At 39.1% G+C, this 14,704-nt stretch overlaps 1 protein-coding gene across 1 annotated transcript in view; it reads left to right on the top strand.

Moving 5' to 3' along the window:
- Positions 1-14,195, top strand: part of LOC121873920 — a 46,915-nt gene extending 32,720 nt beyond the window's left edge. Inside the window, exons 9-12 of the mRNA XM_042377799.1 lie at positions 4,553-4,716; positions 8,394-8,489; positions 13,199-13,315; positions 13,576-14,195. Coding sequence (XP_042233733.1) covers positions 4,553-4,716; positions 8,394-8,489; positions 13,199-13,315; positions 13,576-13,995 — 797 coding nt within the window. The 3' untranslated portion in view covers positions 13,996-14,195. The remainder of the gene's footprint in view (positions 1-4,552; positions 4,717-8,393; positions 8,490-13,198; positions 13,316-13,575) is intronic.
- Positions 14,196-14,704: the final 509 nt, after the last annotated feature.

Below are 14,704 nucleotides of genomic sequence, written 5' to 3'. Positions count from 1 at the left end.
GTGAATTTAATTAAGAAAACAGAGAAATAGCCTGCGTATACAAACTGTAAATCCTTAATGTCGTGATTTATTATTATTGTGGATATAACGTATTGTTACCACGTGTTGGCATTGAATCGGCTGTGGTGTTCCCATTATGTGATGGTGCTACAGTTGTTACCAGTCCTTTTCTTTTGATAAGCTTGAAGTCATATGTTAAACGGTGATATTTTTTTTCCAAAGAGTTGTTGTTGGGTAGTAGGTTGTAGGTAGCTATACTCTGGAACGGGATGGTAATATAGACAATAATTCATCATCTGTACCCGTCACAAACGGGGGTACCACAGGGCAGTATATTGGGCCTGCTGTTGTTTGTTTGTTTCATAAATGACATGCCTGACATTGTACACTCCTCCATACAAATGTTTGCCAATGACGCAAAGTTATTTCGGGAAATCAAGAACCAAGCGGACTGTAAAGAGCTGCAGAAGGATCACTGTGAGCTCTAATGGTCGAAGAAATGGCTACTGCAATTCCATGTCACGAATTGCAAGAGGATCCATCTGGGGTGTACCAATGGTAAGGAGGCGTATCATAATTTTATGTCCCAACTGGTTGAAGAAACTGCACTATTTGAGACTGAATGTGAGAAGGACCTAGGTGTGTATGTTGACAATGAGCTAAAGTTCTCGGGCCATTGCAAGACGACGGTAAATCAGGTAAATAAATTATTAGTCTAGCGTTTCCCCATCTGGAGTACTGCCCCCCCTTCGGTCTTCGAGATATGCTAGGAACTGTCAGTTGGGTGAAAATGTTCAAAGGAGGGCCCTTTTCAATTACGTATTTCTTCATGGTTCCTTATTATCATTGTTATTATTATAAATATTATTATTTTTATTATTATTATTTTTATTATTATTATTATTATTATTATTATTATTATTATTATTAATATTTTCTGTGTTCTTCTGGCTTAATAAACTTCCAATATCAATATAATGTCAATAAGAATTTAAAAAATTCTCGGAGCCAAATTTCAATAGAAGTAAATATTTCATGACTGCAAATAATATTTAAATTTTAGCATAGTTTTTTTAAGGTGATATTTGATACACTATGGTATATCACTGGTGTGCGTGTCCGAGCTAAGGCTAGCTACCCGTCCGCCCAGACCGAAACATTACGACACTGTCCGGGTGTTTTGAAACCATCGCTCACTGTGTGAGCGGCCTCCCTGTTCGAAAGGAACGCTCACAGCCCCGAACGCGCAGACCAAAGCTTTACGACACTATCCGGGTATTTAAAACACTTCACTCAAACACACAACACTCGCTATCACTGCCTCCCGTGCTGACGTCCCACCCACTGTGGGCGGGTGGCTGATTGACAACCTGCGCTCTCCCACGCTGAAACTCCCGGCGTTGGTGGCGCGTCCCATGGTCCTCTTGTCCTCATGGTAGTTGAGAATTCCCTTCGGCAGCCTTCCCGTATTGTCATGACTGTAAACGCCTTGGTTAAGGACGTTCAGGTGACGGGCAAGTCGAAGGGAATGATTGAAACTCGCCTTTTGACGCATTCACTATTTATTGATGTGATCAAAACCCGCAGAGAACAAGGCGTTCATTAGTATTACATGGTGATCTTTCTGATACATAATTCGTTAGTCTCAGACGATTTCTTCTTAATTACAATCGATTATTAAGCACAGTGACATGATACAAAGTTCATAACTCTATTAATCTTAGTTACATTTCATTCTGCATTGTCTTATTTCTGCAGATAAGGCAGAAACGAGTAGGCATAATTAGTCCACAATATTTCAGTACTGAGGGGTATGTCATCACTTTGGCTGTACTTACAAGTGCGGGTCAATGTGAACCAGTATGGTGTTCCAAGGGACAATAGTACTGTGTAAATTGTTCCAGCACAAAACTCGGCCAGGATTGGGATTTGGTGTTTACCACAGAGGGCTGGTGGCTGCATGGTCCTCATAGCAGTGGCTTCATGGTCCTCACAGCATCACGTGAGAAGGCGATCTGCCTCTTGGAGGCCGGGTGACCACGCCACACTTTAAACCTTACACTCAGCAGAATCAGGGCATCTTGTTTGTGCAGGTCGCTTGGGGGGGGGGGGCGCACGTGGTTCCAGGCTGATAGATTGAATGTTTGTTCGGGTAAGGCAACGCCAGCACTGTAGTTGAAGCCAGCGGCGATAATATATATATATATATATATATATATATATATATATATATATATATATATATATATATATATATATATATATATATATATATATATATATATATATATGTAATATTCAGAAATTTCAGAGTAATTTCAAACACTGCGCAATTGGCAATACTGAGCTTTCAAGGTCGTCGGAGGGAAGAGAGCGCTCCCTGCACATAGCGAGAGGTTGTGGAACTAGGCCTAAGTAATATTAAATGTAATTTGCCGAATTAATAATGATGCGATTCATGAAGTTAAGGGACTATTATTGAATTTTAAATTATTATAGATCGTTTATCAGTCTGAACAATGTCACGGGTGTACCAAGGAGTTATTAGTTAGGCGGAAAATATGTCACGTAGGCCTAAGCTAGCGCCTTGGAGAGACGCGACGCTGGCTGGTCCTCAGTCACGTGAAAGCGATTGGACCTACAGGACATCCCTGCGCGTCCGTCCACAGAAATAGTCACGTGGCCTAGTCACCTGTGTTGCACTATTGCAGTATAACAAGTAAGTCTCATTCGATCTCAGACAGGGTTAGATAGGGCAGTGGTAAAGTTAACAAGAGCTAACAGTGAGTTCATTTCAGGGTTTCCGTCAGAACCCACTTGACCCGAGTTTGACTGTGAGAGTGATGACTGCGAGAGATTGACTGCCGTTTGAGACTGCCGTTGATGATTGAGGGTGGCGATTGTCGCCATTGGACCGATCAGTGTAGGCCTGTCACTGTTTAGCGGGGTATCAAAGGATCTCTTGAGGGAATCTAGCCGTCTGGGTGCCCAGCTGACGACGGGACGATCGTTGGGGTCATCAGCTCTCCTCTACCTCGGCTCACAACACCACATGTCTCGAGCAGCTTAGTGAAACCCTCTTGCTAACGGGAAGCTAAAGCTTCTCTCAACTGTACAAGGTCTGATTGGCTCACTCCCTTCCGTTTCATGGATGTACTGGGGGTAAAGTGAGGCCAGCTGAGTGATACAGGGTCACACACTGGGGACAAGAGTCAGTGGAGTTAGAGGTACACTTTCCAAGGTGGTGAAAGGCTGATTTGGGCCTTCAACTACGGGTGCCTGTTGGTTGTGCCTTAAACGACTACGGAGTGCAGGTGGAATCTGTGTGTGTGTTAGGTTAGGGAGCATGGTTCACCGGTATTGGGCTCAGTAACGTCTTTATAATTGTGACAATATTTTTGTGTGTAGTTAATACTATTTTTTCAGTTACTAATGTATGCTGTGTGCATTTAAAATTTCTTTATAGTTTCAATCTCTGATATAACCTTTGTTGCCCAGAGTAGTGTTTAAGTTAGGTTAGGAGGTGTGCATCTGTTGGTGTAACATAATTATATTGAGTGCCCTTAAGGCCTATTCTTGTAGAGTATTTAATTTCTTAATTTTTAATACCATTTCCTCAGTGACTGATATTATTTTGTTGAAAACCCTTAAGGCCTGCATCTGTTGGTGTAACATAATTATATTGAGTGCCCTTTAGACCTATTCATGGTGGAATTAATAATTTCTTATTTTTATACCACTTCCGCAGTGGTGGATATTATTCTGTGAAAACCCTTAAGGCCTGTTTCATGTGTGCAAGCAACATTTCTTAATACTTTAAATTTATTGTTGCCTGAGTTTCTAATAATTTCAATATCATGTATAACTTTTATTCCCCAGAGTAGTGTTTTAAGTTCAAGTTAAGAGGTGCGCATATTGGTGTACCATTATTTGATTGTGTTTGTAGTGTTGGAGGGAATATAAGTGTAAATATGACAGTGTGTCTCATTCATCCCAGTCACAGACGCTATCCTTCCACGGGTCACGGACAAGTCATTTTGTTTAGTAGATTTAAGTGTTCTTGTGCTGGTTCGGGATTTTTCTCAAAGGGGCGCTTCCACTGCCATTACCATCTAATAATCTTTAATAAACCCCAATTCAAGTGGGAAATTAAAGTCCAGTAAATTCCGACCGGTTACATATATATATATATATATATATATATATATATATATATATATATATATATATATATATATATATATATATATATATATATATATATGTATATACACATTTGTTGACGAATACATGAACCTCATTTTACGTTAATCAGACTGACTCTTAGCCAGAATCCATTAGATTACATTATTCGGGAATTACTTTTCACTGGACTTCATTTCAATTTTATATTGAGTTTTATTCAGCTTAAAAATTATATGATTCGTCTATTCAGATAAACTTCTCGATAGAAAACCCATGAAGATGTCCCTGAAAATTTCAATTTAATTATATCTTCCAATACTTGTACAGGCATGCCATCCATTTTTTTCTTTTTTTGCTTCTACTTTAGATGAGCTGTACCGCGGGGTGAACAGCACTTTGAAACTTCTGCAACAGTATACAGTAAGAGCTATGTGCCAGTTCCTGCTTCATGCCTACCCTTTTGACTCCCAGAGATGTTCTCTGGTCTACTCCATTCCTGACCAAGCAATAGGCAAGATATTGCTTCTTCAGGTAGGTTGGTATTCAATTGTTGTAGAAATATATTCTTCGGGTTTGTGTATTATTTAGGAGATTTTGATATATGTATCAGCCAATTAAAAGTGTAAGATTATCTGTCTTTCAAATATAAGTTCTAGTATTTTTGTTTACAAAGAATTCAACTCATCATAAATAAGAATGACTAATATAGCCTTTGCCAATTTTGCATTGATATCTTTAAAAAGTAAACCTCATGAACATTCTTATCACACGCACACACACGCACACACACACACACACACACACTACTACTACTACTACTTTTTTTTTAAATGGCCTCCATCCTCCCCTTATAGCCATACCTTCGCCGCCATTTTGTTACCTTAAAATTAAATATCCTAATACATAAGTAGCTATCCTAGCTGTGTTGAGTTAGTTGAGCCGCAGATCTATGCGGCATTCAGTGACTTTTGCCTCATAGTCAACATCTGTAACTGTTGTCGGTCTTGGGGCCGATGCTCTCTTTCCCCTGAGGCATCGTTAAGCCAACCTAAGGAGAGAGAAGGATAGTCGACACCTCATCCAGGCTGTAACATGACTTCTGGGCTGCTGCTTCTGCTCGGATAAAACCTCCGCGAGTCTGGCGTAGAAGCATCTTGCACTTGGTCCCATCCCACCAGAGGTTTTGAACACTAGAGGAGTGAAGCTGCCTTGATCAACATTCTGAATTCTCTCCCCGTATGCCCTTATCTTGTCATTCTCGTTCCTCCTGTGTGTAGCATCGAGAGCTAAGTTATGGTGACATGTCAAAGAAGGCTTGCTGTCCCCACGTCCAGAATCCTCGAGCACTGACGTCAACCCGGTCTTCGTTGGATGTGTTTGAAGTCCTATTTTGGAAATTCTCACTTTGCAATGGAAGGAGGGTCGGTTCTACCCTGACATCACGGCAGATTTCCTTCACCAAATTTGCTGTGAGATCCCTTACTTCGTCGTGCCTCATGCACACCATGGCATGATCGACGTCATAGGAAGAGCCACATATGCATTGGGAGGGCAAACCTTCTACTGGCCTTCCGTACCTTAGAGCATTGGCATCTGTAAATTCTTGTTTATTGAGACTGAAACCATTTGCCCTTATCGGTAACGTAGTTAACCAATTCAAGACGCTGACCTCCTGCTCTATAGCTACTTTCTTTTTTTTCAAATTCTCTGGTACTTGCAGCAACAGTTGCTGCAACTTATCACTTTGGCTGTGCTGTCGTTCTGTCGTAATGGACCTTTAAATCTTGTTTACTTCACTGGTATCCACCTCCCCTGTTGCGTTCTGAGCTATTATGTGGTCCGTGAGGGCTGCCGTGAGCTTAACTAAGTTTTGATGTTCGGTGGCAGCAATCTCCTCTGGATTGGTCAGTCCCATTCCTCCCAGTCTCGGTGGTAATGCAAGGAGTGATCTTTCTGTTGGGGTTAAGTGAGGGTGTTTCACTAGTTTGAGAATGAAATTGACGCTGATAGCTTCCTCCAGAGGGTGGAGGAGGGTTCCGATATCAGGGATAGTTCGCATCAGGTAGTTCCAGCGATGCTTGACTCCATGGGTGAATGCCGCAAAAGCCGCATGTGGCTCTGTGTTAGCAATCTAAGACAGAGCTTGGATCTCCCTAACCCACTCATTCACCTTTCCCGTTATGTACTCGGTCTTGATGTCCGCCGTGCCAATTACTGCGCCTAGGTGTCTTTGGCAATCCTTTGTTATTTTGACGTCACTTCCACCGAACACCTCCATTGCCCGTCCATAATGTTCTGGCTTCACAATGAGGAAGGACTTGCTGGCGTTTGGGTGGTACCCTATTTGTGGGCCTCGTGATGTTACCAGGTCCCACCACTTTTTGATGTCCTCCACTTTTCCTGCTCCCGTAAGGTCATCAGCGAACGCCATTTGCTTGACCTCAGTTGTTTCAAATTTTATTGTGTGTTAGAGCACTGTTAGGCCTATTGCGTACATTGCCATTGCAACAGGGTCTATTACTACTACTATTACTACTACTACTACTATTTTCTGTCAGTCGCAATCGAGAATGATGATCATCCAGCTATGATACAATGATATGAGTTATTTAGTGTGTCCCTTTGTTGTTGACTCAAGAGGCTGAAACGGGACCGGCAGAGTGCTTGTTGACCCTATCAGGCATTTCAGTTAGCCCATGTAGGATCGACTAGCGAATGGCAAAGCCAACCACATGAATGCGTTTCTGTCCACAGCAGTTTTACCCTTCCAGAAGAAGGTATAGCCGGACCCCTGTTCTGTTAGTCATCCCTTATCTGGGAACTGGGTCACACTGATACCTATGTCAATGTTATATCTAGGCAGCTCTTTTGCCACAAGGGCGGTTCTTCTTTCAGGAAACACATTCGTGCTAGTATCCAAAACGTCCTGACATTTCATGCAACGGCCATAAGAGGTTGTATAATTTGTTTTTGCCTTGATATGTGCTTATTTTTTCGACTCCATTGGGATGACCGTACTAGGTGCGGTTGCCAAGTCTGATTTTTGGGGGACAGGCTATGTTTAGGGCAACTTTTCTACCCCCTCCCTGTATGTGGGATGAGCAGAGTGACTCCTGGAAAGGACTGCTGAGTCGCACAGACAAGGCCGGATTGCACTGCTGCCTATGTGCAGATTATGTCTAGTGATTTCCTGCAGTCATCTCTGCCTGTCCTCGTCGTCACTCGTTTGATATCATAGGACTTTTGGGGGCTTAAGGGTTCTGATAATGATTGAATGTATGATGAGCTAAATGAAGGCTATGCATGATTTGACTTATGTGGTGATGCAGGTGTACAAGTGCAACCACACATCTTGGCTTTTTTCTGATCCAGTGGTGCAGGTAGCTGCAACTACAGAGGAGAGGGAAGAGTTGCAATGGATTTCCAATTGCCCACTTTATTGATTTTCGCCTTTGTCACATGTCCACCTTGCATTGCCTTCATCCGCCGTTGTAGTCGGTGAGTTCCCGTGTTTGTCACCTCTTCCGCCTATTCTTGCGTTGGGGTCTTACTGGAGCTCTGTAAGCATGCCTGCCTAATGTGGAGCTTCAGTGTAGATTTTTCGTTCTGGGTTTACTCCTGTTACCTTATACCTACCGAGATCAGTCAGCAAGGCCACGGGACAGTGGTTGGTAGGTGCCAGGGCATGTCCGCATATCGATAGACACACTGCTGCTACGAGAGCCCTTGTTGTTTAGTCTGGGGCCGCGAGGCACCCAGTTACTGTGTGCTGGCACAAGTAGGCCCAAAAGGAGTCTTGATGGTGAAGAGGCTGTGTGCTGGCAGGGGAAGACTTACGCAAGGTTGCTTTCCCGTTCACCCCGGGGGATAGCCAGCAGCGGAAGTTGAAAGCGAAAGGAAACAAGCAGTGCCTGCACCTTAACACCAAAATACACACACACACAAACACACACACACACGTGATTATTATTATTATTATTATTATTATTATTATTATTATTATCATTATTATTATTATTACTAATATTACACACACTCCCATACACAATAAAATATAACATTATGAATTTTGTATGATTACTTTTTCCATATAATGCCATTTTCTTCAGCGCCACACCTCATACTCAACCACCACCTTCGTTTACTATCATCATAATAGAAAATCTTGATCTTCAGAATAGCTGATTTCGTGCTATCACTCATTACAGGAGGAGGTGAAGTTCACAGGAGAGCGCCGGCTGCTGGAGTACGAGCTGGTCAACGAGACTCTCACCGCCCATGGTAACATGTCTGCCGCCGTCCAGGTAGATATTATTTTCACCTGCGATTGTTTTCCAAGTGACGGATTGCTGTTTCATATGACAGAACAGAACACACACAAACACACACACACAAATTGGGAAATCCAGGTCTTCATTTATAACAAACATGCTGGTGTCATTGACTAAAAAACAACCTTCTTTCTCAGACAAAAATTGCCTCTTTGTGCCAGTAGAAGGCAATGGCCCAGTGCAAAATTCTTGAATTGAAGAGTAAGGGGTACACATTAAAAGGACGACGTAAACATAAAAGTTTGCAGATCAACACCAGAAGCTAGAATTTTTCATTTCCACCAAAATTATTTTTGGCTCTACTACCAACGGTACCGACTTTCTTCGCTCATCTGTTGGTAACACCCTAATTAATGATAATATGGTATCTTTCAGCGCTGGAAAGAGCACTGTTATTTTCTAATGAACCAAAAGAGCAAAAAGAGCTTGTCCACTTCGATACCCTCCATCAATGAGATGGAGACAAGTGGACCTAATGGAATTCCAACTGAGATATATTAGATAATTATGAACACCCCTCCGACCACTCCCTCCCGCTCTCCATGGAAAATACTGTACAGAACAGGAGAAAATCTCCACGATTTTAAGGCCAGTATCGTATAATATATATATATATATATATATATATATATATATATATATATATATATATATATATATATATATATATATATATATATATATATATATATATATATATATATATATATATATATATATAAATATATATATATACACATATATATATACACATATATACATATATATATACATATATATACATATATACATATATATACATATATATACATATATATACATATATATATACATATACATACATATACAGTATATATACATATATATATACATATATATATATATATATATATATATATATATATATATATATATATATATATATATATATATATATATATATATATATATATATATATATATATATATATATATATATATATATATATATATATATATAAAACAAAGTATGTGTGTTTGTGGGTCCGCACGAGAATCTCGGAACCTAGTGATGATGGATGGTGTTATATGTAGTGATGATGATGGATGGTGTTATATGTACTGATGATGATGGATGGTGTTATATGTAGTGATGATGGATGATGATGTTATATATAATGATGACGGATGTTGTTATATGTAGTGATGATGGATGGTGTTATAGGTAGTGATGATGGATGATGTTATATGTAGTGATGATGGATGTTGTTATATGTAGTGATGATTGGTGGTGTTATATATAGTGATGATGAATGGTGTTATATGCAGTTTAATGCTAAAAAAAATATACTTTGCTGTACCGTTGTACTGGAACTTATATACACCGTTAATGAAATATTGATGGAAGAAGTTTTGGGGAGTGAACAGTGAGACAATGTGGAGCTTCCCGGAGGGTGGCGTCCTTCTGTGGCCTAGCGAATGAGACGCCCGGACCAAACTTGGCATAGATAGCAAGTGTTTTGATGCTTCTCTCATGGACAGTTCTATGTTGGATGCTCCAGAGTGGGAACTGGCAAAAATCTGTACATACTTGCTGCTAATGGCAAAACCAAAAATGTGGTCTACCTTAATTCACTACAGTGAGACAATATGGAGCCTCCCGGTGGGTGGCGTCCTACCGAGTGTGTCCACACGAGAATCTCGGTAACTACTTTACCGATCTGTAGTGATGCCTGAACATTACTAAGAAATCTTTTTATAGAACTGATCCCAAGCCCACCCATGACCATAAGAATCTCTTAGTATTACCATTTCACAAAAATTTCTCTCAAATTCCTTTACAACTAAAAACCTGTAACGTCAATGTGGCATTTAAAAACTTATGCACTGTTAAACAAATGTTAATCAAGAACTCCCCCAACAACACAATTGGTTGCATTTATAAAGTTCCTTGCAAGGAATGTAATATGTTTTACTTAGGCCAGACAGGTAAAGATCTTGTAACTAGACTTAAACAACAAAAATATAGTGTTAGGACAGGCCGAAGATCAATGCTCTGTTTACATTCATTTGAGGATAACAAAGCATTGGCAAAATTCAGGATAATGCCTCCTCAATAATACCATGTAATACAATTGACAATGGAACATCATAGAATCTAGTCTCATTAAACATGCGAAGCATTCAACATACATACATATACATACATACATATATATATATATATATATATATATATATATATATATATATATATATATATATATATATATATATATATATATATATATATATATATATATATATATATATATATATATATATATATATATATATATATATATATATATATATGTATGTAACCGGTCGGAATTACTGGACTTTAATTTCTCACTTGACTTGGGGTTTATTAAAGATTATTAGATGGAAATTGCAGTGGAAGCGCCCCTTAGTGAGAAATCCCGAACCAGCACAAGAGCACTTAACTTTACTAAACAAAATGAATTGTCCGTGACCCGTGGAAGGATAGCGTCTGTGACTGGGATGAATGAGACACACTGTAAAATTTACACTTATATTCCTTCCAACACTACAAACACAATCAAATAGTGGTACACCAATATGCTCACTTCTTAACCTGAACTTAAAATGCTACTCTGGGGAATAAAAGTTATACATGATGTTGAAATTATTAGAACCTCAGGCAATGTCTCATTAGAGGATAATAAGTTTAAAGTATTAAGAGATGTTGGTTGCACACATGAACCAGGCCTTAAGGGCTTTCAACAAAATATCAATCACTGAGGAAATGGTATTAAAAAAATAAGAACTTAATAACTCTACCATGAATAGGCCTTAAGGGCATTCACCAAAGTTATATCCAGCACTGAGAAAATGGGATAAAAATCAGAGCTTTTTAACTCCACCCTGAATACGCCTTCAGGGCACTCAACAAAATTATATTACCCCAACAGATACACACCTCCTAACCTAACTTAAACACTACTCTGGGGAACAAAGGTTATATCTGAGATGGAGATTATAAAGAAATATTAAATGCACACAGCATACATTAGCAACTGAAAAAATAGTATTAACTACACACAAAATATTGTCACTATTATTAAGAAGTTACTGAGTCCACCAATACCCTTGAACCATGCTTCCTATCCTAACACACACACAGATTCCACCTGCACTCCGTAGTCGTTTAAGGCACAACCAACAGGCACCCGTAGTTTAAGGCCCAAATCAGCCTTTCTCCACCTTGGAAAGTGTACCTCTAGACTCCACTGACTCTTGGCCCCAGTGTCCGGCCCTGTATCACTCAGCTGGCTTCACTTTACCCCCAGTACATGCATGAAGCGGAAGGGAGTGAGCCAATCAGACCTTGTACAGTTGAGAGAAGCTTTAGCTTCCCGTTAGCAAGAGGGTTTCACTAAGCTGCTTGAGACATGTGGTATTGTGAGCCGAGGTAGAGGAGAGCTGATCACCCCAACGATCGTCCCGTCGTCAGCTGGGCACCCAGACGGCTAGATTCCCTCCAGAGATCCTTTGATACCCCGCTAAACAGTGACAGGCCTACACTGATCGGTCCAATGGCGACAATCGCCACCCTCAATCATCAACGGCAGTCTCAAACGGCAGTCAATCTCTCGCAGTCATCACTCTCACAGTCAATTTCTCGCAGTCAAGTGGGTTCTGACGGAAACCCTGAAATGAACTCACTGTTAGCTCTTGTTAACTTTCCCACTGCCCTATCTAAGCCCTGTCTGAGATCGAATGAGACTTACTTGTTATACTGCAATAGCGCAACACAGGTGACTAGACCACGTGACTATTTCTGTGGACGGACGCGCAGGGATGTCCTGTAGGTCTAATCGCTTTCACGTGACTGAGGACCAGCCAGCGTCGCGTCTCTCCAAGGCGCTAGCTTAGGCCTAGTGACATATTTTCTGCTTAACTAATAACTTTCTCGGGACACCCTAACATTATTCAGACTGGTAAACAATCTAAAATAATTTCAAATTCAATAATAGTCCCTTAACTTCATGAATCGCGTCATTATTAATTCGGCAAATTACATTTAATCTCATATAGGCCTAGTTCCACAACCTCTTGCTATGTGCTAGCGGGGAGCGCTCTCTTCCCTCAGACGACCTTGAAAACTCAGTATCGCCAATGGCGCGGCGTTTGAAATTACTCTGAAATTTCTGAATATTACACACATATATATATATATATATATATATATATATATATATATATATATATATATATATATATATATATATATATATATATATATATATATACAGTATATATATATTGTATGTAAATAAGAAAAATGGGAGACAAATCTTACTACGACAACTACCTCAACAACTCAGGGCTGTCAGAAACCGGTTTCCCCACAGTCGTCAACCAGAGTGCCATAGTGCGTCAAATGCAGAATTTGTTATAATGTGCTATCATATCATAATCTTCTTTGGCGAATTTCTTCTCAATGCATTTTCCTCCATTCTCCATGACTTTCCAAGGATGTTCCTTACCCTTAATGCTATGCTGTCATAATTCGAATTACTATTCGTTTAACTGATATATAATTTACCATGTAACTGCTCGAACATTAATTGTTCTATTGATTCTTCTCCTAGGGTTCATTTGTCTATTGTGGTAACAGTTGGTTTACTTGTCAACAGCTGCGGTTGGTGTTCCAGAACCAATATGGTTATTACATCGGCAACGCTGTGGTGCCCAGCTTGCTCATGGCCACCATCTGTTACCTCACCTTCTTCTTCGACCTCGACGACTTTACGGTGTAGTACAATCTTGTTTTTGGTGTACAGATACACAGATACACATACACACGAATTAATTTTTATTAATTTTCAAAAATAATTACAACAATTTTTTTCCCTATTTAGCAAAAAAGAGTTTTTAACGCCCATTCTTCAATTATCCCTCTGTCATAAACGTTACAGAATGAAATCCAGCGTAAGCCTGTCTATTTCATACTACCTCAAATTATCCATATGTCCGTATGTCTGTTACTTATTAAAGATTTACTTTATCACAGGATCGCATAATGGTCTCACTGACGTCCCTACTGGTGCTGGCGGCGCTCTTCACACAGACCAGTCAGTCCATCCCTAAGACCGCCTACCTCAAGCTTATCGACATTTGGTACGTCACCCTCATCATCACCGACTTCCTCATCATCGTAATGCTTGTGCTCATCGAGAACAAGAGGATGCAGGAAAAACTCTCTCGACATTCGTCTAGATCTCTCTTCAGGAGTACACATAAGATCACTCCTGTCGAGTCTGCTGGACAGCTCACGTCCGGAAATGAGTTCGAGGACAAAATGAATGGATCAAGTACAGCCAGGAAAATGAACACAATATCTAAGTGTTTGTTTCCGATGTTGGCAACAATAGGATGTTTCTGCTGGATACTGATACACCTCCAGACGTCCCCGACCTCTCATGGCATTTAGTGCAATATCGACCACACACTTGAATTAATTTGAAGTAGACAGATAATCAATCACTAAAGTTTGATCAAAGAGAATGTTATGGTACGATGAAAGCGATAATAAATAATTCATGAACTGCCATGCCAAATTCTTAATATTTTTGGTAACGGTGCTTAAGACTTAAACTTAACTTGTGATTAGAATAATGGTGTCTGTCTTTCATCGGATCTTGCATATATATATATATATATATATATATATATATATATATATATATATATATATATATATATTTATATATATATATATATATATATATATATATATATATATATATATATATATATTTATATATATATATATATTTATATATATATATATATATATATATATATATATATATATATATATATATTTATATATATATATATATATATATATATATTTATATATATATATATATATATATATATATATATATTATATATATATATATATATATATTATATATATATATATATATATATATATATATATAAAACAAAGAAGTATGTCTGTGTGTTTGTTTGTTTGTGTGTGTCTGCACGAGAATCTCGGAAACTACTTTACCGATCAGTAGATGGATGGTGTTATATGTAGTGATGATCGATGTCGTTATATGAAGTGATGATGGGTGGTGTTATATGTAGTGATTATGGATGGTGTTATATGTAGTGATGATGGATGATGT

The sequence above is a fragment of the Homarus americanus genome, unplaced genomic scaffold (assembly GCF_018991925.1).
Source record: "Homarus americanus isolate GMGI-L3 unplaced genomic scaffold, GMGI_Hamer_2.0 scaffold25827, whole genome shotgun sequence".
NCBI classification, from domain to species: domain Eukaryota; kingdom Metazoa; phylum Arthropoda; class Malacostraca; order Decapoda; family Nephropidae; genus Homarus; species Homarus americanus.
This window is presented reverse-complemented; position numbering and strand designations above follow the sequence as displayed.